Source organism: Temnothorax longispinosus, chromosome 3 (assembly GCF_030848805.1).
Source record: "Temnothorax longispinosus isolate EJ_2023e chromosome 3, Tlon_JGU_v1, whole genome shotgun sequence".
Taxonomy (NCBI): Eukaryota; Metazoa; Arthropoda; class Insecta; order Hymenoptera; family Formicidae; genus Temnothorax; species Temnothorax longispinosus.
The window spans coordinates 10,567,304-10,590,697 of NC_092360.1; the positions used below are offsets into that span (position 1 = coordinate 10,567,304).

General features: G+C 40.6%; 1 protein-coding gene and 1 long non-coding RNA gene across 17 annotated transcripts in view; one reads left to right on the top strand and one right to left on the bottom strand.

Annotated features, from left to right (window-relative positions):
* The window catches only part of Dlg1 (discs large 1), a 496,300-nt gene that overhangs the window by 288,220 nt on the left and 184,686 nt on the right, over window positions 1–23,394 (top strand). For 11 of the 16 annotated variants that reach the window (XM_071773514.1, XM_071773517.1, XM_071773516.1 and 8 more), the window contains 2 exons: window positions 14,576–14,680; window positions 21,358–21,525. In XM_071773514.1, coding sequence (XP_071629615.1) covers window positions 14,576–14,680; window positions 21,358–21,525 — 273 coding nt within the window. Of the gene's footprint in view, window positions 1–14,575; window positions 14,681–20,810; window positions 21,033–21,357; window positions 21,526–22,375; window positions 22,807–23,394 lie in introns of those variants that run through there. The other 5 variants (XM_071773520.1, XM_071773522.1, XM_071773518.1 and 2 more) reach the window with 4 other exon arrangements.
* LOC139810201 (uncharacterized) overlaps window positions 1–23,394 on the bottom strand; it is a 304,062-nt gene that overhangs the window by 224,139 nt on the left and 56,529 nt on the right. The window lies entirely within an intron of this gene.

The window sequence follows — 23,394 nt, forward strand, 5'->3', positions numbered from 1 at the left end:
GGGCTATTTGCACGAGTACACAAGTTTCGCAGAATGTTCTCCTCGCAATAACCCGGAAATTCAGTGATGGTACATCCCACGTTTGGCGACCAAACATAACGGAAAAAACAACGGTGACATCGTATGCAAAGCGACCGCTGAATAAAAGATCTGTTTCAAATTCGGGCGAAATCTACGCGATGGATGGATGCAATATCGCTCGTGCGCAAACCGAAGGCATCAAGCTTCGCGGAACGCGAGAAATTATTTACGTCGTCGTAATTGATGGGTTTTCCCACAAATTGAGCCGGATCCAGATCTCTAATTATGGTCACGAAATTTAAGCCTCGCGCGAGATTAATTCCGCGGATTTCGCTTCCGCTTGAACGCTCGTTTTAATTACAGCTCGTCGCTGCATAATTAAAAAAAAATAGTGATCTTCCGTGATTAAAAAATAATAATAATCCAAACACTCCGTGTCCCGTTAAAGTCTCGCATGTAAGGTAAATTAATTTGATCTTTTTCTTTCAGTCTCGAAACATTGTCAAGGTACTGATTAAAAAAAAATTATATATGAAACAACCGGAGACACTTTTATCGGATGCTTGATAAAATGCATTGTTTTAAAAAGATACATCTCAAATATGTATTCGCGAAGGAGCATGTTATTCTGGGATTCGGTTGATAGTTGTGTTTTGTTTCATTATAACTCGCGCTCATGCAAACGGTTGAGTGTTTGGAGTCGTCCCGGACTCTCATGCATAACTACGCCGCAGTTCAGTAGGTTTCTACAGGAACTTCCAAGGGATTTGTTCCGCTTTGAAGTGCGCGCCGTCGATGCTAACCGCCGTTCCGAACTGCGAACACCCCGGTATAGCCAGCCAATCTCGTTATCCGTCCGGTGGACTTGGGCCACACAATTTCTACAGAATTTCGTGATTGAAACCGCTCTTGCTTTGATTGTCGTGCGACGAGGAGAGCCGCGATTCGATAAGACTCTCCGAGAACGCAACGAACTTCGAGCGTCGAACTAATCAATCACAAATTCTTTTTACGATTCAATTTTTTATAACTTTATTGAAATCGAGTATTCGAAAATTGATTTGATTTTTTTAATTTGTATAAAAAATATTTTGCACACTACCGATTGTCAATATGAAAGAAATAATAAAATAAATCTCGTGACAAATTAGAGCAAATATCAATTTATTCATATTTGCACGGATAAAATATATCCATTATATCGAAACGTATTTCGTTTTTTATTATGAGACGTATAATTTATTTATAGAATTATTAGCGCGTTATTTTAAACTCTTCGCAAACGCTGCTAATACCTTGGCCAAATATTTTCGGTGCATCGTCCCAGTCATGCGTTTAATAACCATTTTCCGCTCCACGGCTGTAATGAATTCATGGTGAAAAAAGCGACTCCTCGACTTGGTCCAAACCCGCGGGGCAAAACGCCGCGCTTAATATCGAGCCGTCGTGACAGCCGCGTTACATTTCGCGTGGCGTGTTATTAAATCGCAGCGGAGATATACAGACGCGCCGGTTCACACGTCGCCGACTGGTCGCACATGATAAATCGAGAGATCTCGCGCGATTCAACGACGTAACCGCGCGCGGCTCGTATCTCACTGTCTTTTCGCGCCGCTCGCGCTTAGAAATATTCCAACCTGCCGTAGCAATGAATACTAGATATACACTCGTGCTTTATTCACAAACTGCAGTTATCTCTCTACGATCGCGACTGCAGCTGCAGCTCATCGCGCGTGCACGCAAGATATGATGCACGCGTTCACGATCGTCGCCCGCCAGATTTCGTGTTCACCGGCGCGTATGCCGGGATAGGCCATTAGCTTTACGACGGGGGTGACCTATGCTGCATTGACTGCCTGTTTATGTCCGTGCCCCAAATGCGACTCGACGTTATCGCCGATTTCGGCCGTTATGAAGTACCGCATTAGGCGGTATTACCATTAGAACTTGTCTGCGAAAACATATTTGTTCAACGATTCGTATTTTCTAAGTATCTAAGTTATCATTGAGGAATCGTAAGAGAATCTATTACGAGTTATACAATACTCGGTGTAAGTGATGTAAGTTAAGTCTCTTTGTCTCGATCGCGCGTCACGTACAATTGCTCGTACTTACAATTTCGCCGCAAAATAGTCCCGCACCGTAAACTTCGCTTATAGTCGACTGTAGTTACTCGCAACTACCACGATTGCCGGAACTCGGCAGTTCTATTCCACCGTCGTCTTCCACTCTCGACGATAGCACAGAGATTCGAATGGGTTTTCAAATTGAACAACGATCAGTACCGTGGCGTTTCTCGAACATACTATTTATGGAGACTGAAAACGGCTGAATATGGTTGATCAATCGGCCAAAATTTTTGTACATTTTGTAGGGACAAAATAATTGAGTCGAGAAAATCGTCACGCGAATGTAAACTTTCAATTTTCCTTCTCTATTTTAAAAAATTTCATAAAGATGATTTGATTGACAAATTTAAATTTTTCTACAGAAACAATAATGATATTATAAAGAAAATTTTTATTAATTTTTTGCGATTATAATGCATATTTTTTAAAAGTCGCTATAATGCATAACTTCTCCCAAGAAAGTATCAATTCTCTCAAGAAAGTTAAAAATTTTCAATCAATGGTCGCGATTTTGCTTTTGTTATATGACTATATGGATTATATAATAGAAATTCGTACAAAACGCGTCGGGATATTTTCAATAGAAAATCATTAAAACGGATGAAGTTCGATCGCCATCGGTGAATTCACCAGAGAACGCGATATCTTTAAAAGTTGAAAGCATCCCCGAAGCACATTAATCGGGGAAAATCCTGAACCGCTCGGAAGTGCTTTTCGTTTCTTAAACGAGACCATGACGTTTAGAAATTGTCGTAGAGGTTCCGTTTTCCGATCGTTGAGATACCCTCTTATATATATATTTTTCTTATTTTACGGATGTCTTTGAGTGATTCTCTTATGTAAGCGTGCTATTAAATTATATCGCTATACTATGCTTGACGCGCGCACTGCTTATACAGTTCACGATACGAATTTCATTTGACGCTATATTACATTTGCCGCGCGTTAAAATAGAAAAACACGCGTGAAGATTCGCATTTATGCGAACAGGCGCGATGTGCAGAGTTCCATCCCAAGGATAAAAATACAGACGCTGAGGACAGAGAAGTCAAACGCTATTTACAAACCGCAACAAGCGAATTGTATATCGACCGGTTACAAACGATAGAACCGAGCGCGCTCAAAGTTACAAAACATTTATTGACTCGTTCGTTCGACGGCCTTTTGACGCGGATCGCGCGTTTAACCGCGACGCGAAAGCGTGCGAATGCACTCGCGCGCGGGGATGAAACCCAAGCCACATATCCGATGGATGGCGGGGCAGGCGGCGGGGATTGCATCTCGCTTTGAGACCGGAAGCTGCGTAACAGGCACGAGCCTGGTGTTAACAATGCACTTCGCCCAGGTCCGGCTATATCCGGTCACGTGCCGGTGCGTGATTTCCTTTCATCAGCTTACAAAGCTTGCGGGTTTGAACGGGATAACAGGAGAGCCGACGAGAGAGCGTGGCCCCGGAACTCGTCACGATAACTTTACTGTGACGTCATGTACCCCGCAAGTAAACCTCTCCGAGAGGGGGGCATTTGCTTCTTTACTCGCCACTCGCTACTATAATAGAAGTTATTAAATGTCCGTGTGTCCGGTATAGACTTGGCGCCACTAAAATGTATACGTATACAGATACACGATGCTCTGCACATATGACACTTCTGCATAAATTGATGCTCATAAAATTTAATTAAATTATGATTATTGAAATTAAATATGCCTTCAATATTATAGTCATGTCATCATTTGCGTGACTCGGTCACATAAAATACTTTTTACAATAATATAACAAATAAAGCAAAATATCTATCTTAAAAGTAATTCTATGTAAAATAAATTATTTAAGTCAAATATTTTATTTCTAATATCTAAAGTTAGCAGAGGTAGCTGAAGTGACTTTTCCTAGTTTTCGAGAAAATAAATGCTCGTACCTTGCACCGAGTATTTTCAGATACGCCCTGTGCATTGCACTAGAGGCAGTAAAGGTTGACGTCCTAAATCTCCGGCCTATATTGCGGTCGCCGGGCGGCGCGGGCGGTTGCCTGCTCGATCGATGGACCTATAAACCTATCGTATCCCACTGCCACTTTGGAAAAAGGTATTGTAATCCGCGTAGCGGGCAACCTCGTGATCGCTAAAATGTATTTCAACCGCGTCACGGCAAAATTGTGTGCTTCTTTTTGCCTCGCTACCGTTTGCACGATGTAGCCCGTTCGCCACGGGAATTATCAATTAAGAGCGTTGCGCGCGTTGTCTCGGTTATGAAATATTTCATCTTTGGTACGCGAACGAGAATATCCATTACGAAAGATTCCAGCGGTAATAGTGATTCAAGTGCGAGAAACGAAAGCGGAACCGCCTGTATTATACGCTTGACATCGATATTGCATTAAGCGCAGAAATGGAACACAGAATGTTCGGGATATTCGCAAACGGCGAGACTGTCGGCATTCCCCGTGGCTTGCACGGGGGACTGCTCAAAGCGTTCCCTTTCCCTCTGCCCTCCCCAATGGAGGGATTAGATATCTCCTTATGATCGACTCTCAATCGCAGATAAACAGAGTGACGAGCCGCGATCGTAAATACGAGCTTTACTTCGGCGCTGCCAATCAATACGGATTACATCGAGTTGTACGTAATACCGGCTTGCCATGAATGAAGCTTAGTACGCCGACAATTGTAATCTAGATCGATGTCCCCCAGACGTCGCGAAATTCACTGCTCCGCGGAGTTAATTGCATGACCCACTCGTGCGGGCGCTCGGCCCGTGCGTTACATTCGCATCGATCGCTTCCGCTTTGGCTAAATGACGAGAAGATAAGAGCGGCGCTCCCAATTGAGAAAAGCTGACGTATTCGGATCCGTAAGATGCAAACGCACATCCATGTCACGTAAGATGTGACAATTACGCGCAAAGTAAAGCGGAAGACTTCTGTCGTGCGCTTTTGAATCGATAACTGTAGATCTCGTACACGTAAATCTGAGAATCACTAATCGCCATATGAAAGCTGATACGTGATATAATTATACTACATCGTCGCAAAGAAAGTGCATTTATTTGAGCAACGTGATGGACTGAAAACGTAATACAGGGAAACTTGATCATAATTGTAGGCGCTTATAACAGCTTTCGGAGTTCCGTTGTCCGAGTACTACGAGTTCCTGGCATGATGTATATTCTCGTTTCCTCGCGCAAAGAGCACAGGATTACGCCCTAAGCGCGTAATTAGTGCATGGGGCAAGGAAGTATCATTACGAGGGAAGTCGAACACCGCGACAAGAGAGTACCTCGTGGCAACCTGGTTTTGCTCGTTAATACTGATCATTAATATTCGTCACTAATGCTTCCCGTACGACTCTTATACATATATACAACGTTTCTTGCGACGCGATAATAATATAATTTAATTATCGAAAAATTTTACGCGTTGAATATATAGCACGTGAATAAATATGTTTATCGTATGAATTGTTTTCATCTGAAACTAAAGGCTTCTTATATTGGAGTTTATAAAAAATATATCAAAGCTCTCTTATTGAAGACTCGTAGCGGAAAATTTTACTGTTATTTTAATCTATGATATAGTTTTCGATTCGATCGCTGCTTTCGAAACTACTTGGAATTGAAATCTTTTCCACTATTAGCACATATAGTGGTATATTAATACGAAAGGTGTCAAGGTGTGAAGGCTGTCATACATACATATATATGTATACATATTTAAACATGTAATTACAGAGAGAGGTAGCGTGATATATCACTAAGAAACTTTTGATGAGCAATGTGCTTCAAAAGTTCACTAAAGTTCGCTCGTTAACACCACGTGATAATATTCCCGGTAATATCGGTTAAGATGTTAATACAACTTCTAAAATGTTTCAAAACACATTTATGAATACTCCTGTTATGATTAATTTTCGTTTCAAATATTTTAATTCAATTTGTAAAACTCTTCTATCCGAGATCTCATAAAACGTTGAAAAAGTATAACGGAGACAGAAACTTCTTCGTTCAAAGTAAAATCTATCGTCTTTGAGAGACAAAATTCATTCAGGATATAAATATACTCTTATTTATAGAGGAAAAGGATAGTCCTTTGAATTTTATATTATTGAAAAACAAGCTGTTTCGCTGAATACGCGCGCATATGCGATACTTTTTAGCAATCTGCAAATTGTTGCACTCGACTGCCGCTATTTTTCACACGCGCATTACACCCCTCTCTCCAAACTCCTCGCACGAGGTGGCGGTGCGAGGACAGGGAACAATGGCGTGTCCCACGAGAGCGTAATTACAACATAGTAGCTATATATATCGTTAAGAACACGAAGGAGAAACATGGCGCGGAAAGAGACACACTCCATTGCCGGCGGGGAGTTATTACGGCGACTTAGGGGAGAAAAGCAGTGGGGTGCGATGCGACGAGAGAGAGAGAGAGAGAGAGAGAGAGAGAGAGAGAGAGAGAATATGTATATATACATTTTCACGTGTGTGTGGGCAACATATATATATTCGGTAAAATAACGACCTCATTATCAGCCACCGGCTGGGTTGCCGGGCGCGGCGGTATTAGACCTCCCGATATTTATGCGTGCTTTTATTAAGCTCCATATTCAATGGCCTCAGCAGCCCGAATACGCCTGCGCTCTCTCTCATTTCTCACGATTTTCCAAAGGTTCGCGCGCCTTGTTATCGTGTTATCGTTGAGCGCCACGGGATATCTTTAACAGCCAAATCTCTCCTCTTTACGGCCCATTAAGGCGTCTGAATAATATGGCATCTGTAAAGAAAACACGACCTATTTTCTCTAATGAGGAGATGTGACGCGAAAAATTCAGGTCTCCACGTCGCGATTGACTCCGCTGTCGTTCCGCCATTCACTTTATGCTGGTGAGAATTTTACTTGTCAATACTTGTCTCGCGTAGTAATTAAATCCTCTGGCTGTCCTCATATCCGGTATTCTGAAATGTTATTACACCGTTCGCGTGTATAAGCAAGATAAATTAAATTCTAAAATTCTTGAAAATATTACAAGCCACAAATTCACATCAAATCTCACAAATATTTCGCTGACAGTTTATTGTGGTAAAAGTTTGCAATACTGCAGTTTGACGAACAATATTTTTTACAAGCGTTTGGAGCAAAAAATATCCTAGAATTACGACAACCGTTAAATATACTGTAATATCCGCTGATGCCATGAAAATTTCCCTGTCCGTTTAAATGGAAACGATCCGCGCGAGAGATCGAACGAATAAGAGATTTGATCGACGAGGCGCTTACACGTAATTCCGTTCTGCCATCGTGAGGAACAGTTAAATAATAGTGCCAATGATACGAATGGAGCAATAGCCCGAGTACCTACGGCATCCTCCAACGGTCGCGGAACACACTTTGCGGTGAAGAAACGATATTTCATCCCCCGTCCAGTCCAGTTTCCCGGTACGTCGCCCTTTCACGTCCCGCGATAAAACTGTTACCGCGTCCTTCTAAGGGGGCGTCATCGACATCGCGCGATAACCTCCGTTACTATCCGACGAAATTAGTTTCAACGGCAGTATCCGCGTTGCCCACGTTGCCCGCCGGTGTGTAGAGCCGTGTACTCTCGCCGGTACTATCGACGTGTCGTTGCCTCGGGGGGAGAAAATGTGGTCGTTCGATAGTCAAGTTATGTCCGGGAACACGGAGTTACACCAAGAATCCCATTCCGGCTATCGCTTCTGTAAGTATTAGATAACCGAAATGCTCGCGAGTCCATTTATAGCCATTTGTTGAAACTATTATCTGTACATTGTTCGCACAGCGTTCTGATAATACTGCTAGTTTGAAAGTTGGAACGCGGTATCAGAAATTCCTTTTCTATTATTATATTTCACTTTGTCTTTAACGTATGTATAACTTTTAACTTTTGTTCGTTACGATTATCGATGTTTCTAACTATCGTTTATTGTAAGCCACAATGGATTGTAGTGGAAAGTACCTTATAGTTTTTCAGGCATACCTAACGGCTACCATATAATCCATTCGCTTGAGTTTAATAAAATACTTTTTAGTGCTCTCTACTATGTATATACACTTTATATTCTCCGCGCAGACGATAAAACTGAGGTGTTTTAATTTTATCTTCGTCTTATACCTAAAACATACGAGATATCTGCAATAAAAATAAATTAAATATATAATATGTACAATAAATACTCTATGTATAAAATACAAGTACATGTAGAAGTCCTTTTACAAACAATCGAGAGAAGACGACTAGAACTTTCGTAAAAGAGTAGACTTCTATTCTGAAGCTTTCCAATTTGCTTTCCTTTCGTTCCCTATCGATAAATGCAACGAGCGTAAACTTTCTCACTATCACGATAACGAGACTGAATCTTCAATACGATTAAACGTATAGAAATCGTAGTTACTTTGTAGGGAACGAAGAGCTTCCAATTCTGATCAATTTTTTAATGAAACGTAGTCTAAGTAGAATAATTCGACGTTGAAACATCTGATAAGGAATTTGATCATGCTGAACTTGCTGATTGTTTGATTAAAAGAAATTATCGTGAGAATTTAAGATAGTAATACTAATAACATTGATATGAAGGAATTTCTTTTTGTATGTGTAATTTTGTCAAGAGAAGGAGAGAAGAAAAGTAAGCATACCATTATACTTTTTCCAGACATAAAAGAGAAATATTTTAAAGTAAGCTTTTTTCAAAACAAATGTTTTCGTTTCATTAAGCAAAAATTATAAAAGTTATAAAAATCGCGCGTTACAAAATTAAATTAGTTCTGTTATATCTATTTTCTTTTAATAGCATTTATAAGATCCCGCTTAAAATGCAGCAATATATAGAGGATTTCTTTTGCACGTTAAGCAAAGAATGAACGCATCAGTTCATTATTTTTTAAACGCAAAAATTGATAAAGCTACTGGTCATGCGAATATTTCCCTCTCCAATAAAAAATTAAAAAAATATTCGCAGTAACTCAACTATTATTTTTGGAGCATGGAATTGGAAACGCATGCAGTATAACTTGGACGATTGCTTTTATACACGCATTGTAAATATTTGATGCAATTAAAAACCGGGAAATCTAAAATTTTTTTTATTGCGGCAACCTATAAATATGAGAAAGCAATACTGAAAAACTAGCTCACGGAACTGGAATCACTTTAGGAATATATTGATCGGCAAAATGTCGTTTTTTGGAATCACCGAAACTACTTTAGAAAATTGAATCTCGTACGGCATCGATGACTTTCATGGAGTTACTAATTTGGTCCAGATTCAACTCGTGCGCAAATATTTTATCAAGTCTCAGGAAAAATACATACGATTAGAGTTTAGCTTATTATTCTTTTTATTTATATATTAATAAAATGTTGCAGAGAGAACGCGGAAAAGAATAGAAGACATACATCGATTATATCTTTCTTTTTTGAAAATGCGGGTGTATGTTAGAATCCAGACAAACGACGATAATCCACGCGCCAGCGCGCAGCGGCGGCGTTGGGAGCGATAAGCGCGCGTGTTATCGGGAACAAAATCCGCGTTATTGATATCCGGGAGAAGAGTAAGCTCGAGGTCGAGAGAAACGTCGAACAGCAGCGTCCGCTCGCGGGTACCTCCTGCGTGACTGCTGAAAGTCGTTGAGCCAAGTTTTCGAGTTATCGAACACAATATATATACACATATGTATATGCTTATTGCCTCGCGGGAATGGGATACGTGCTTCGGATCCGCAATGCGCAGTATCGGAAGTATCTGTTTTCCTCCCTCCCCCCTGCGAGAAAGAAAGAGAAAGGTAGAGAGTGTGACACTCTGTTGTGAGTAGGAAATACGGAGTAAAGTAGAAACTTTCGATTCGACACGGCTTCATCTTTTGCATCGGACCACAATGTGCATCGATACAATGATCGAGGAATATATCGAGTACAATCGAAAGGAAGATTCCCGTATAGACTGTCGATTTATCACCGTACCAACAGGTTTTCCTCTTGCAGAATAGCTCGAGGCTTTGTTGCTACGGGTTTCCGAACTCCTTCCCGAACGATCGTTACTGCCTTCCGCCTATATGCGCCTATAAATAGCGCACGCGCCTAATCTAATGCGAAATCTCTTATCGCGGTCTCCTCGTGCGATTATAGAACTGTACGAAAGATTTATTATAGCGTCGCGGTGTCGTGCAGAGTTTCGAGGATGTTCACCACGTACTTTGACAATGTATGTAAGATCAACGGCGGCGGATTATTGGAAACGCGGTGTCGCGTTTTCGTCGACAAGTGCACTCCGGTTCCACGACGGTAGGTCTTCAGTCTGGTTGGTATTGGCAAGGCGGATAGACACCGTCGCTTTGTGGTGTCGAGCCGAGGCGATTAGATTCGACGGTTAGGTGCCAATAGTTATAGTCATGTAACACGCAATTCTGCACACGGTCGAACTACCATTCGGTCGATTATTTCGCGAATTCGCGAGCGTTATTGTACCATATTTCACAATCTTAATTGTTTTAAACAAAATTTTTATTTGTTAACATCAGTTTTGAGGAACATGATCTTTTATATCTACTCTACGTGCTGGCTTTATATTTAATGTTTAAATTCCGATTATTGCTGTCGAGCTGTGCCATAAAACTCTTAGCGAGTTTATTTTTTCTCTAACATACAATTTTTTTTAAATTTAGTGTACAGTGTTAACACGCACTGGAAGAAGTTAAGAATTTAAATATTTTTTTAGATATTTACTTTAAAAAGAGTTTTAATTCTATTTTAATTAAATTAAATTAATCAAGTTTTTTCACACAATATATGAAAAGTATAATTAATTTAACATACGATTACATAATAAAAGTAATAAAAAATATACAATTCCTTGTATTGATGTTTTGAACGATAAACAATCTCATTAAGGGAGGAAATTCGGAATTGTTTTTATAATGTAAGTTTATTGATCGCGACCGACAGTCTGTATTAATAACGCGAAAACAATGCTAATTAATAAGCGGACAAACAAGCCGCTGAACAATAATGCAGCGCACGCCATGATGCGAAATCCTCGCGATCGTAACGATCAATTTCGCTATTTATGCGAACAATTAATTTACGACCACTCGTAAATGCCGTTACGCTATAGTGAATCTAATGCCGTGAATTTTAATTGATATCTACCGAGTGTCCCGACCTGAAACATATTAACATTATATTTACCAAGCCATTCTAAATTCGTGTCGCGCTATTATCTTACGACCACGTCCTTCCCGCGCATCTTTTCCAATAAAACGTTCATCACGATACTCCGTGCGCAGCGTTTTAATCGCATATCATGCGGAGAGAGTGTCGTAAATGCACCTCGTCCGTTCGTATCAGCCACTGTCACGCAGTTGTCGCCTGGTCGTAACTCGACATGTCGCGGCCGCCAGTAGTTATGTCCGCGTTATGGTCAGTCATGACATACGTTTACACCGCAGCGGTCTATCGGTACAAATCAAACGCCACCTTACGAAACAATATCGAATATACGGTATCACGCGCATGTAGAAGCGTTCGAGCTGTGAATACATTTTTATGCCACAATCAACTTGTAAGTGAATAAACGCGAGAGAGTAAATACGCACGAGAAACGTAAATAAATTTCAAGAAACTCGCGCGCGTGTCCTCCGCAGCTATCAACGATTGTTATTCTGTTCGGAAAAATCGTAAAATTTTTGACCGATTTTTTTCAAATGTGTTCAGAAACGAGGCGTTAAATACAACGAACGGGATTGCGCGGGGGTACTCCGATCGGAATTTACCACGCCGAGGTAAACGCCGGCCTTCCGAAATGTCCGTCCGCTGGCTATCGCGTACCGTGTCCTATTCAGCCAGAATACGGCTGGCTTTTGGCGGCAACGCTGGCAGTTTCCAGAACGCGACCAGCGGTAATGATCGACGGTATCAGTATAGATTTTCATCAAATCGGCCGAAGCGCCGATACCATTCAGTCGGCCGTTCAGTCGCGTTCAGCCGTAGAATGCGCATCGCCGGAGGATTACTCTCTATTATCGGAGCGATGCATATTGCGACGTCATAAAATCGCGGGGGCGGGCGGGAAGCGCCGGCAGGTAATCGAGAACGCACTCCGCTGCGCTCATGTTCGACGCACACCATTATCCTTTACGTGCATTACAGCCCACTTCGCGGAGTTATAAACAACTACGAACATTCAGCCGCCCATGGATTAATCTCGACGAGCTCCTTCCGCGGCGCAGGCTCAAATTTCTGACACGGCGAAACGCGAGGAAGCACTCGTGTTTTTCGAAAGTTCGGGCGCGAAACCCGGCAATATATCTCCCTTTACTTAGCAACAACAAATTAATCCAGTTATAAGAGAGGGATCCGACGATAAACACGCGAATCCAAATAGAGAAAAAATTTTATTACAACGCGCGCGCAGGGAAGAATATTATATTCCCGTCCCGGAAAACCAATTTTCTACGTAATTTGGATGCAACGTTAAAAAACCGTGGTGTGTACACTCTGTGTAGGTACCTATTTTGTACAGAATAAAGAGCTTCGATACGCTTCTCGAATTTCACTCATCATGAACGCTCTAGAATTTCACTTGCGTTGTAAACGCAAGAGAAACGAGATAGGTGTTAGGAACAAAATTAGAAAGATATATTAGGAAGAGTACGAGATAGATATTAGGGAAAAAAATTAAAAAGATGTGTTTTTTGCTAAAAAATCATCATAGGGAATTATGGTATTTTTTAAATATTAAGAGTTGTATTGTATGATCATGCATGCAGCATTTAAGGTACTCGAGAGAAGAGTACTTAAATTCCCGGAATCGCACGGGCGCACGCGATAGCGAGAGTAGTGTACTCTCGCTCGGTAAAAATAAAACTACCTGCATCGCGGTACGTATACTGTCGTGACGTATGAGAATGCATCTGAGAGAACATAAAATATTAGTGCAAGCTACTTTACTTCTCAATTTTATCCGATACATCTTGAGCTACGGAAATATGAGCCAAACCATATCTCCGCGCAAGCACATATACCCACACACATGTATACGTTATCCAGTATTATTTATACCACGCGCGCAATACTGGGACCGAACAAGACACAGAACGTTTATTAATGCTAGAAGTGTCATTCGGTGACACTCACATTGTCGAGGTAACGTTCTAGGTACCGCTCACGACTGCCGCGAGTGCGAGGAATGCATATCCGATCGACTACACCGGGCGCAAAACTGGACTTCCAATCTCTTTCCTACGTGTCCATAACGTCGAGCCTTGTTGCTCAGAGTTCGAGTAACATGTTCGAGTAACTTCGTTCCGTAACTGCTTTCTTTCCTATAAATACACTCTAGATGTAATTAATAAATCAGCAATCCGTTCAATTATTACTCGACTATACCCTGAAGAGTGCGATTAAACATTCTCAATGGATGTACATTTAAATATCGAGCATTTCTGTTGCGCCGTTCTTTTTTCGTCGTAATAATTGTAAGTACCCCACGCTTTAAAGTAGATTGCGGCGTTCGTTATCTCGCCAACGACTATAAATAAGAAAAGCGACCGTAGGCGGTAACCAGGTCATCGGGAGACGTTTTGACGCAGCGAACGAATTTCGAGGACAATAGCCGACGATGCACCTTTGACAAAGGCGCTCCTCGGTGGAGATAAAAGCGATGCTGGATGCTAAACTAAACTAAATGCTGAAAGTTCGCTATGAATAATTTGGCTCTCTTAGTGCTCTGCTGTCGTATGTGCGACGAACAGTCAAGCCGACACAGCCTCGTATGTAATTGACCTTGCATCTTGTGGCTTTATTTCCTGTATCCATCTGCTCTTTGCTCACTGGTAGAAACGTTTTGTTGCGATCGATCCGCGCCGAGCTCTCCGGGTCGGCGTTGGGAAACCTGATAGCTTAGATATTAAGTGTTTACTGTTTGAGCTGCTGCAACAACGGATATCTGGAATGATTCGATAGCGAGTTTATAATCGTTGACAAAATATAAAATAAATCCGTTAGGTACGCCAGAAAATGGAAGGCACACGCGACGATTTGCTACGAGGACGATCTCAAACTATCGCACGCGACTGCTCGAGGAGCGAAACACTACAATAATTTCCTACTATGACACTTTCACTAATAAATCAGCATTGCTAAGAGAATTATCGATATTATTACAACGTTATTAGCATATTGGACTAAAACTTAATATTTAAAATTCGATATTTTTGACGTGCGAGATATTAACGACTGTTAAACAACGTCTTCGTACGATTTCGAATTTCCAGTAATAATTCGTAGATAATAAGAAATGCATTTTGAAACTCTATTGAAATTCGACTGATGTGAAGAGATGAAAGGGATTGCCATTTGGCAATACGCGTTTCCTTCAAACACAATGGTATGTTATTCAGATGATCTGATCGTTTCAGGATGGTCCAGCCTCCGCCTTGCCGTTGACCCAGACTCTGTCGAACATTTATGGCCGCAGATCGGCCAGTCCCGACGTTCCAGGCTCCAATCTAGACGAGACTCAGGTTCGTAAACGTGCAAATTTTGCGAAAGTAAATTGCAGATCTTTATATAAAACACGTGTGCTTTCTGCGACATGTACTGTCATCGCAAGCTAAAACCTGTTCTACTAGATTCGTGAAGAAATCTCGTATAGTGAGTGTTATATAACATGATTTACGAATACGTTTAATGTTAATCTTTCTTCCCAATGAAGCATTGAACATTTTTCTTTCTGTCCTGAAGCATCGTTCTAAGGCTGTTCAATTTAATCAATAATTGATAATTGCAAATTAGCTACAATGTTTTCTTGTATCCTGTAGAATTTGTGTGGATGTATTGATCAGTGCATGTGAAGTAATAAATGGCTCAATTAAACATTGTCCATATTTGACGCAGAGCTCGGTAATGATTGTTCGTAGGCTTGCAACGGTAAGCCCGTTTTCTGCAGCTGAATGTGCCTGGGAAGATCCCTGGCTTACCAACTTGTTCGTTCGAAATATTCGTGGCAGCACAGCCCAGAATCTATTCGTATAGCTCAAAACCACCTCCAAAGCCTCGTCGATAACGCGAAGTAGATCTTCACGCCCGAGAAATAAATCTTTGATTCTTTCTTGCACAAAAATTCTCATTTTCTTATGGAATATGGGTAACTATCAAATTAAATTTGAAAAAATAAGAAATAGACAACATTTACATCAACGTATTTATAAATCGATAAATTCTTCATTTAGAGTAATCTGATGTCGTTCTCTCATTTTTTCGCTACAGCTAATTATTTGTACTTGAGATATGACTAATTTTAAGTTTATCAAAATTGGTTCTTACGTTTCTGGTTAGTTGGGAGGAAATTCCATTATACGATCTCTAATTAATCTTAGATAAATCTCAGACAAATATGCTTAGACTCTGAAACATCTATTATCAGCCTTAATCGTTGAAGACACGTGGGGAGCATCTTTTATGCATCTCTTTACATCAGGGACGATACAACGATATAATGTTCTACTTGTTGTAAGCGGAACGTGGAAATAAAATAGCAGCAGTGTAGTGTTTTATTAAAAACACGAAAATGTTGAAATATGATATATGTTCGCGGTGCTAGTGTAATATGGAATGACTATTTCGAAAAATTTTATTTTACCACGCGCGTAACTTAGCGTGTATTTGCATGTACGTGGCCGCACGATACGCGACGCACCATTGAAAAATCGGTGCCTATCGCATTTTTATCATCACTTAAATCTATTTCGATATGTATATCGTAGTCCCGTAGTAATACTTGTCCGTTCGAGTAGCACCCGGACGAACGAACGATATTTTCAGCATGGAAATAAAAGCGTCGATTTAATGCATATCTATCGTGTCTCGGCATTTCACGCGGAAATCGGAATGAATATGCACAGTGCGTGGCGCACATAAATCTCGATGAATACTCGACGGATTGCGTTTTCACCGGTGCCATCAACAATTTTCACAACTAGCACGAATTTATTTCATCGGCTTCTTTACATCGGAAATCCTTCTATGTCGAAATATCGATATATTTTTATCGACGAGAATCGTAGTATCGTAGATATGTGACCTCTTATTTCGTGAAAAATTTAATTACAGTAAACTTCCACGATTGTGTACAATAACTAGGCTCGTTCAAATTAATAGCAAATTCGGTTGGACGCATTAGTGCATATCAGTGCGCACTGGTGCATATTAAAGCCGTTGTACACTAATCTGTGTGTAAAGTGAAATGCAAATATCTAGAATGATAAAATATAAATTTTTCCAGATGGCACAATAAAGTATGGGGATTTTGCGGCTTAACCCGTTTATATATTTGTATTAAACATGCATTTTTACATTGATTTATGTACGACGGCTTTAATGTGCACTCCGTTCAATCGAATTCGTTATAAATTACACGTATTAACTTCAAACTAAGACGACTAGGTTTGGTTGAAATATGTCGGCTAATTAAGACCAACGACGCAATTAACGCTCAAGGCGTTTTTGTATAATCCAACCGCCCTTTTGTTCCATTTGCTACTAATTATATTAATATAAGCCATAAATTAAGTACCGCTTTTTCGCTGCTTTCAAAGAGCTTAGCACGCACTTAAAGTTTAACATGAAAAGAGCATTCATTTGCTTGAGTTTCTTAACGAAGATGATAAGGAGTTTACCTTGGTTAACTATAAACATATAAATTAATTCGCTTTAACGTCAGCTGCAGACTGCAATTTTCCGCCGTCCTGCTCCTCATCCTTTCGCCTTTCGTTATGGCGCAAGACCTTGCCGCGCAATTCCTCGCTTCGTTTCAGAACACGATCGCGCGGTTCTCGATTATCTCCTCATGTTCTTCCTATCAAGTCCAAGGTTTTCTGAAGCTGCGAGTCGCTGCATTGTGCCCCGGCATTGTGCTCGTAATGGACATCCGATTCGCAGAATAAAACGAGTCCGCGAGGCCATTTCGTGAAAAGACAGGCGCGATAGATGGCTGTGCATGACGGTTAATTAACCTCGCGCGAGGATATTTTGCGTATTGTTGCACTCGCGAGTAACTCTGAAATGAATTCCGATGCGTGAAGCTAAATGATAAATCGAACAAACGCAATTTGCTGTTTACCAGCCCGCGGCCTCACGGTTCCATAATTTTCTGTCCCGAGACTGAGCATTAATTGGCGAACCAAGTTGGCCGTTGCCGTTATTTGCTGCAACCAACGACGGCACCGATAGCCGCGACAACCCAGCTTGTAAACCAAACTGAAAATCAGCGTGTCGTCATTATTGATGCCGTTTTGCGGTCCGCGTATTTACAGATGGAATACGACGAAATGCTTGAAACAGGACTGGATCTGGGGGCGGTTACATTATGACGCATTCCGTTTGATTTAGGTAACCTGATTAACTTCCAGCTTGGATGCTGTGTTGAGGTTTGTTTAATCCATTAATGATCGAAACGTCGATACCGCCTGCCATTGCAGCGGCATAAGAAAAAAAAATCCATTAACGGAACTTTATTATTGATCGCCATTTAACCAGCTGCTGGAACGTTCGTCATCGTTTTTTGTTATTTTTTAATTAACTCGGTTAGAAAACAGAGCGATATTGTACACAGCGGTATACATTGAATTAAATTAATCAGTGAGCGAGATATACGAATTATGTGTTTCGAGATGAAATTCGCTGCAGAAAAAATATACGATGAAACCTGAGCTGTAAACGATTGTCCATTTAGAATGCAATTCCGAGGAATTGGTCGGAAATCTTGCCGTCCTCGTAGTGCGCGTGAAGTTTAATTAAACGAGAATTTAATCGGACTGGACGTAAATTCGCGGGCGAACACAATTTCTTCGGGCATCGGTCTCAAACCATTATTGCATCACTATCGTCTGAGAATTACATTGCGCGTAACGTGACCGTCGCCGTCGCGGCCACTCGACACTTAAACGCGGATTTAATAGCAGTGGCCAGTCGAGAGCCACGAAATAAATGGCGCGACTCATTGAACTTCCTAAATACCACATGACGATATAATTAATCATCCGGGTTCTTAAAATTTTGGATTTGATAAAAGAGAAACTTCTTGGAGAGTCCTTTAGACCGCCGTCCAATCACGAAGATGCTTCAGCGTCAGAATTAGACGGCAACGCCTTCTTCGGGAGCATCGGCATGCTATTGATACCAGCGTCGGGTCACTTTTGCATCAGTACCAACGCCGACGTCTTCCACGCCGAGGTATAAAGTCGGCTGCTCCAAAAAACAGCCAAGACTCGTGTGATCGTGTGATCAAAGTGCAATCATTTATCCTAATGAACGCCGCTAATTACAATTACTCATCGATATTGTATTGTAATTTCCCGAAAAAGTGTTCGCGAGATGTTTGGAACACGGATTTTATTGTGAGAATGTTGAACATGGACTATATGTGAGAATGTCAAAAATAGCGTGATATAAAGCAAACGAAAATGTATAATTTGATTAGGAGTATCATTTTTAACTAAAAACTGTTTTTATACTTATAAAACTAAAGGCATTTTTAAGACTTACGACATTAAAATAACGTTAACTTGAAAGTTTTTCCGTCTATATTTATATTAATTTTATGAAATATAACATAGATCATTTTTGGAAACGAACCATTGATTTCGTCAAAATAATACAGTTCGTATTCAGAATAAAGAAAAAAGAAGAATCTATTAATCAACACGATCAAAAATAATTGACCTTGCTTTCAAACGCGATCATGTTTTTCTTGGAAGAGTTACCTCGTGATTCGATAAAAAATGTGGAATGAAGCGGAAGAAGAGAAATCTTTCTAGAAGATTGTCATAAAAGAGAAACAAAAATAATAGTCTATGATTCCCGGTTGAACGAGAGAATCCAACGATATCTGTCATTGTAAAAACTCTCCGTTTTTTTTCTAATGCTATATGAAAACACGAGATCGTGCGTCGCATACAAAAAAGAATATAAAAAATTTCTTCTCGCAAAAGAACGACGATACTGAAAAGCGCTAACGTGATACACGATGAATTGAAGTATAGTGATATTGTATATGAAATCAAGGGATTTACGAAGGGGTGCGTTTTCATGGAATAGAATGCTGATGGAGATTGCTTGCTGAAGTACCGAGTCTAAACTATTTCTCTCTCGCACGCGCGGTTCCTCCATAAACAATATGCGGCGGTGTTTGGTATTCTTGGAAGCCCGTAAGCGCTTCAATCACTCTGAAATTTTCCTTTGCTGGTGCCGCAAATTATGCTCGCGAACATAGCAAACATGTGGTGCGCCCGAATTATCTATTCTTACACGAGTTTCCGTCAGTATGAAAATATTTTGGGTAAAGATTTCGGTAAAATGTAAAATATACACGTGTGAAATACATATAGTTACATTAAGCTTGAAATATTTTACTACGACCAAAAGTTAAAAGGTAAAATAATAGTTAACACGTTCCAAATAACAGGTAAAATAAAAATGTGAAGTTGAAAATTTGAAATATTTCCTTTTTCAAACAACAAATCGTTTAGTATTCTCTCTTTTCTTACACTTGAAAAAATACGCTTTATTTCATACAATTATCGCAGAATTGTAGTATTATCTGTGCGATAGTTAAGTAATTTTTGCATAATTATTCGAGAATTATTTATATTAAATGCCGTGCCAATGATTAATTCATTTCGCCAATTAGCATTTTGAATATTATTTTTACCGCCGCGTTGATTCTCGACACAAATGCGCGCTCAATCGCAACATCCTTGTCAGCATCTTTATTCGCGTTCAGAGAGTGCACTCGACAATAATGATCGACGTGACTATGTCGAAAGAATAAAGCGCATGTAGTGGAACAAGGGAGGAATATAGAGACAGCCCGATACTTATAACACGCTTTCAGAACACAAGAAACGGAGAAAAAAGGGGGATTTGATTCGTGACATATATATCCCTGACTTTCTTTTCACCATTGGTATCGATCTCTAGCGACGATGGGCACGGCCGCGATACCCAATTGAAAGTACTCGTTCGAGTAGCGCGAACCAACAAAAACGGCAAGCAGCAGGTTAAACGAATCGCAAAAATTTACCTTGAAGCCCGAAATACGTATAAAAGTTTGAACGCTAATTGAAATGTTTGTCTCGTGAATTTGTAAGGATTCTGAAGTGTAATATAAAATAGAAGTAATAATTAAATCAAGAATTTATTACTAACAATAAGAGAGAAACAGTTGAACTGTTTTTAATATACTAACAATTGAATTGAAAAAAATAATTAAAGTTTAGTTATAAAAAGCTAATTTTCTGTTTGTAACAAATTTATAATTACATATAACATATATGAACACAGCGTGTGGAAATATTTAAATAATTAGATTCAAAAATATATCAAAATAAAATATTTAAGTTCGCGTTAAAGATAGAGTAATAGTTTTCGTAATACTTGTGTAAAATTAACGAAGCGCACCTGGGGGGGGGGGGTAACTGTTTAGCAGATATTTACATGTCTCAATTTGCTTTTCTTTTTCTTCCTCTGGCGTTATATGTAGCATTTTTATTTCATTTAAAATTTGCACAACAGCAAATCGAGTGGACTTTGACGGACACCGTACACCAAAAAAAAAAATATATATATATATTCGAAATATCACGCGCGGGGCCGAACTGTTTTCGCACGATGATAGACTGGGTGTCGATCGTACGTCACTCAAGGCGTCGATTCAGTGATTACATGTTCGCTGTGCCAGTCAAAATACGAAAACGTCGAAGGGCGAAGCGACACGCCAATTCAACGCCGAGTTCGTCCAGCAATCGTGGCGCAAATAATGCGATTTCGCGCAACTTTGAGAACGGCAGGGGTGTTTGCGAATGCTGCTGGAATCACGTAAGTTCTAACAACGCAAATAAGCGTAAAATAGCATTAGATCGTAACGACGGGATTCCGCATTGGGAGCAGGAAAGATCTTGCAACCGATCAACGTTGAGAAAATTACATTAAATCATCTCGAAGTATTGAGAAAAAATATCCCTTATAGTGTTGAATAGGAAAGTATTGGAACACATTTCACGATTGCCAAAAAGCAATCTCCAAGTTGACCGTTTAGATATTTATACATATATACCAGAAGGCGACGCGCGACGGTTGTTTTTATGGCCTTTTGATGTGCGGGATAATAACATAATGAAATTGTTTTCTTTCTCCGTTGCAGAAAACGAGGTTTGACGGTACAGGGGTGGAGGAACCATTACCACCGCCGCCGTCGCCACCCCAATTGAAAGAGGCGGCCCAACTGGATGGCGTTCCCAGGCTGAATTCGGTCGACCGTATCCTTCATCCAGACGGTATCCCGCACATCGGTCATGAGACGCTCAACAAGGTAAGTGTGTGTCATGATAAAAGAAAATATGCTCCCTTCTGTTTAACGTGACATACATTTAGACGTTTATTTTATATAAAATATTAAAAATGTAAGAAGAGAAGGGAGAGAGTTCGATTTTTATGTAAATGTTTAAATTTGTCTATTTTTTGTTTTAAAATTTAAATTCGGCATAAATGAGGTAAAGTAATGGATAAGAAAAGTTGCTCGCGAAGGTTGACGAGTAGCGCATGCGTGCACGAGCTCGAAATGTTCGCCACCTACGTTTTCATCCCTGAAGATACTCACCCTTAACACAGGATCGATGAACGCGAGTCTCTCCTGCGGTTGGTAATAGTTGGAGAACAAACCTTCCACATTACCGAGTGCTACAAGTATTGACAAACGTTAACGAATCATAAAATCTTAGATGCAGCATGCTTTTTGCACGCAACTTGAACATTTTCGCGTATCGATATAATCAGAATAAGAAATTATTATTCAAAATTATCATGAATTTCGGCGAAAACAATTTGATTTGAATTAAATTGTAATTAGAACGAAATAGATTTGATGAAGAGGTTTTAAATGATTCTGTATTTCTAAATCGTTTATTAAAATCCAGCTGACCCTGTCATAGTAGTTTCGATTGAAATCTTGATTAGAGTAATTGAGGATTGTTATTTGCTCAACCACCCCCGGAGTAGCCTGCTGCACCCTCCGGCAGAGGGCAGAGACAGCGCGAGGTCATCCCGGGATTCCCTCGAAGGCCGCGCGGTCTCGCTACGGTCTGTCACGTGGTAAGATCGAGGTCTGCATTACCCTGCCCCCGTTGACTGTCCGCAATCCGCAACACGTGGACAAAACAGTTCTGCCGCGACTTTGCAGCTTGTCGGCCTCGAGAGTTGGACATGCGACGGAGCTCGCGGGTGGGCGATTCGGACGCGACAGTTGCGGCGAGTGTCACGAGTGTGCGGTGCATCGGTACGCGTTATTCGGTTCTGTGGAGACCGCGTGACCGCGGGGTGACGTCGAGAGGTCCTTCGTGCGACGGAGAGCTCCGAAGAGAGGGTGTTTCCTCGCGTTTGGACCCGACGTCCTTGGGACACTTGGGTGTGAAAAACCGAAAGGCATTATTGATCGTACTTCGCGGGGTGCAATGTTTTTCTATCGCCGGCCGCCGGTCGATAACGCAACCGATATAGGGCGGGATATTTCGCGGTCGCGCATCCGGATCGCTCGATAATCGACGCGGAGTGAGGTACACATCCGGATCGTCGTTGCCCCTTCCGGCATTTAATTGTACGTAACCGGTGCGAACGTGCTGGGGTCCGGATCGCTCGACTAATCGACCCGGACGCACGCAATTATAACAACAGCCCCGCTCGCGTATAAATAATTCGGGAATTAGGTTAATTAATTCGCCGTGCGTTATCGCATCGCCACCACGTCGAACCACTAATTACATGGTTTTAATTACAGAAAATTACATGAGTCTGTATGATAACGTCTATCGTTTCCGAAAATCGCCTAAGCAATCGGATTTCGATAAAACTTACATTTCTTTAACACTGTTATTGGACATTTCGTGCATTTGTTAATATTATATTTTGATCTATTGTATTTCGCTTTAAGATACTTATCGATATTGAGAATGTCGAATTTATCGAAAATATGACAGATTCTATTTTAATTTTGAAGACTGACTTTTCGAAGATTATCATATTCGAAAACTTTGAAAGTGAGATTTTCCTGGCAACTTTAAAATTTTCCAGAGGCGTTTCACGAACGGGAATTTATCGGGCACGACCATTGATATGTATTGAATTTGAATCCATTACGTCGGAGGGGAGAATCGTTAAATATAAATTATGCAGACGCGCGGCACAA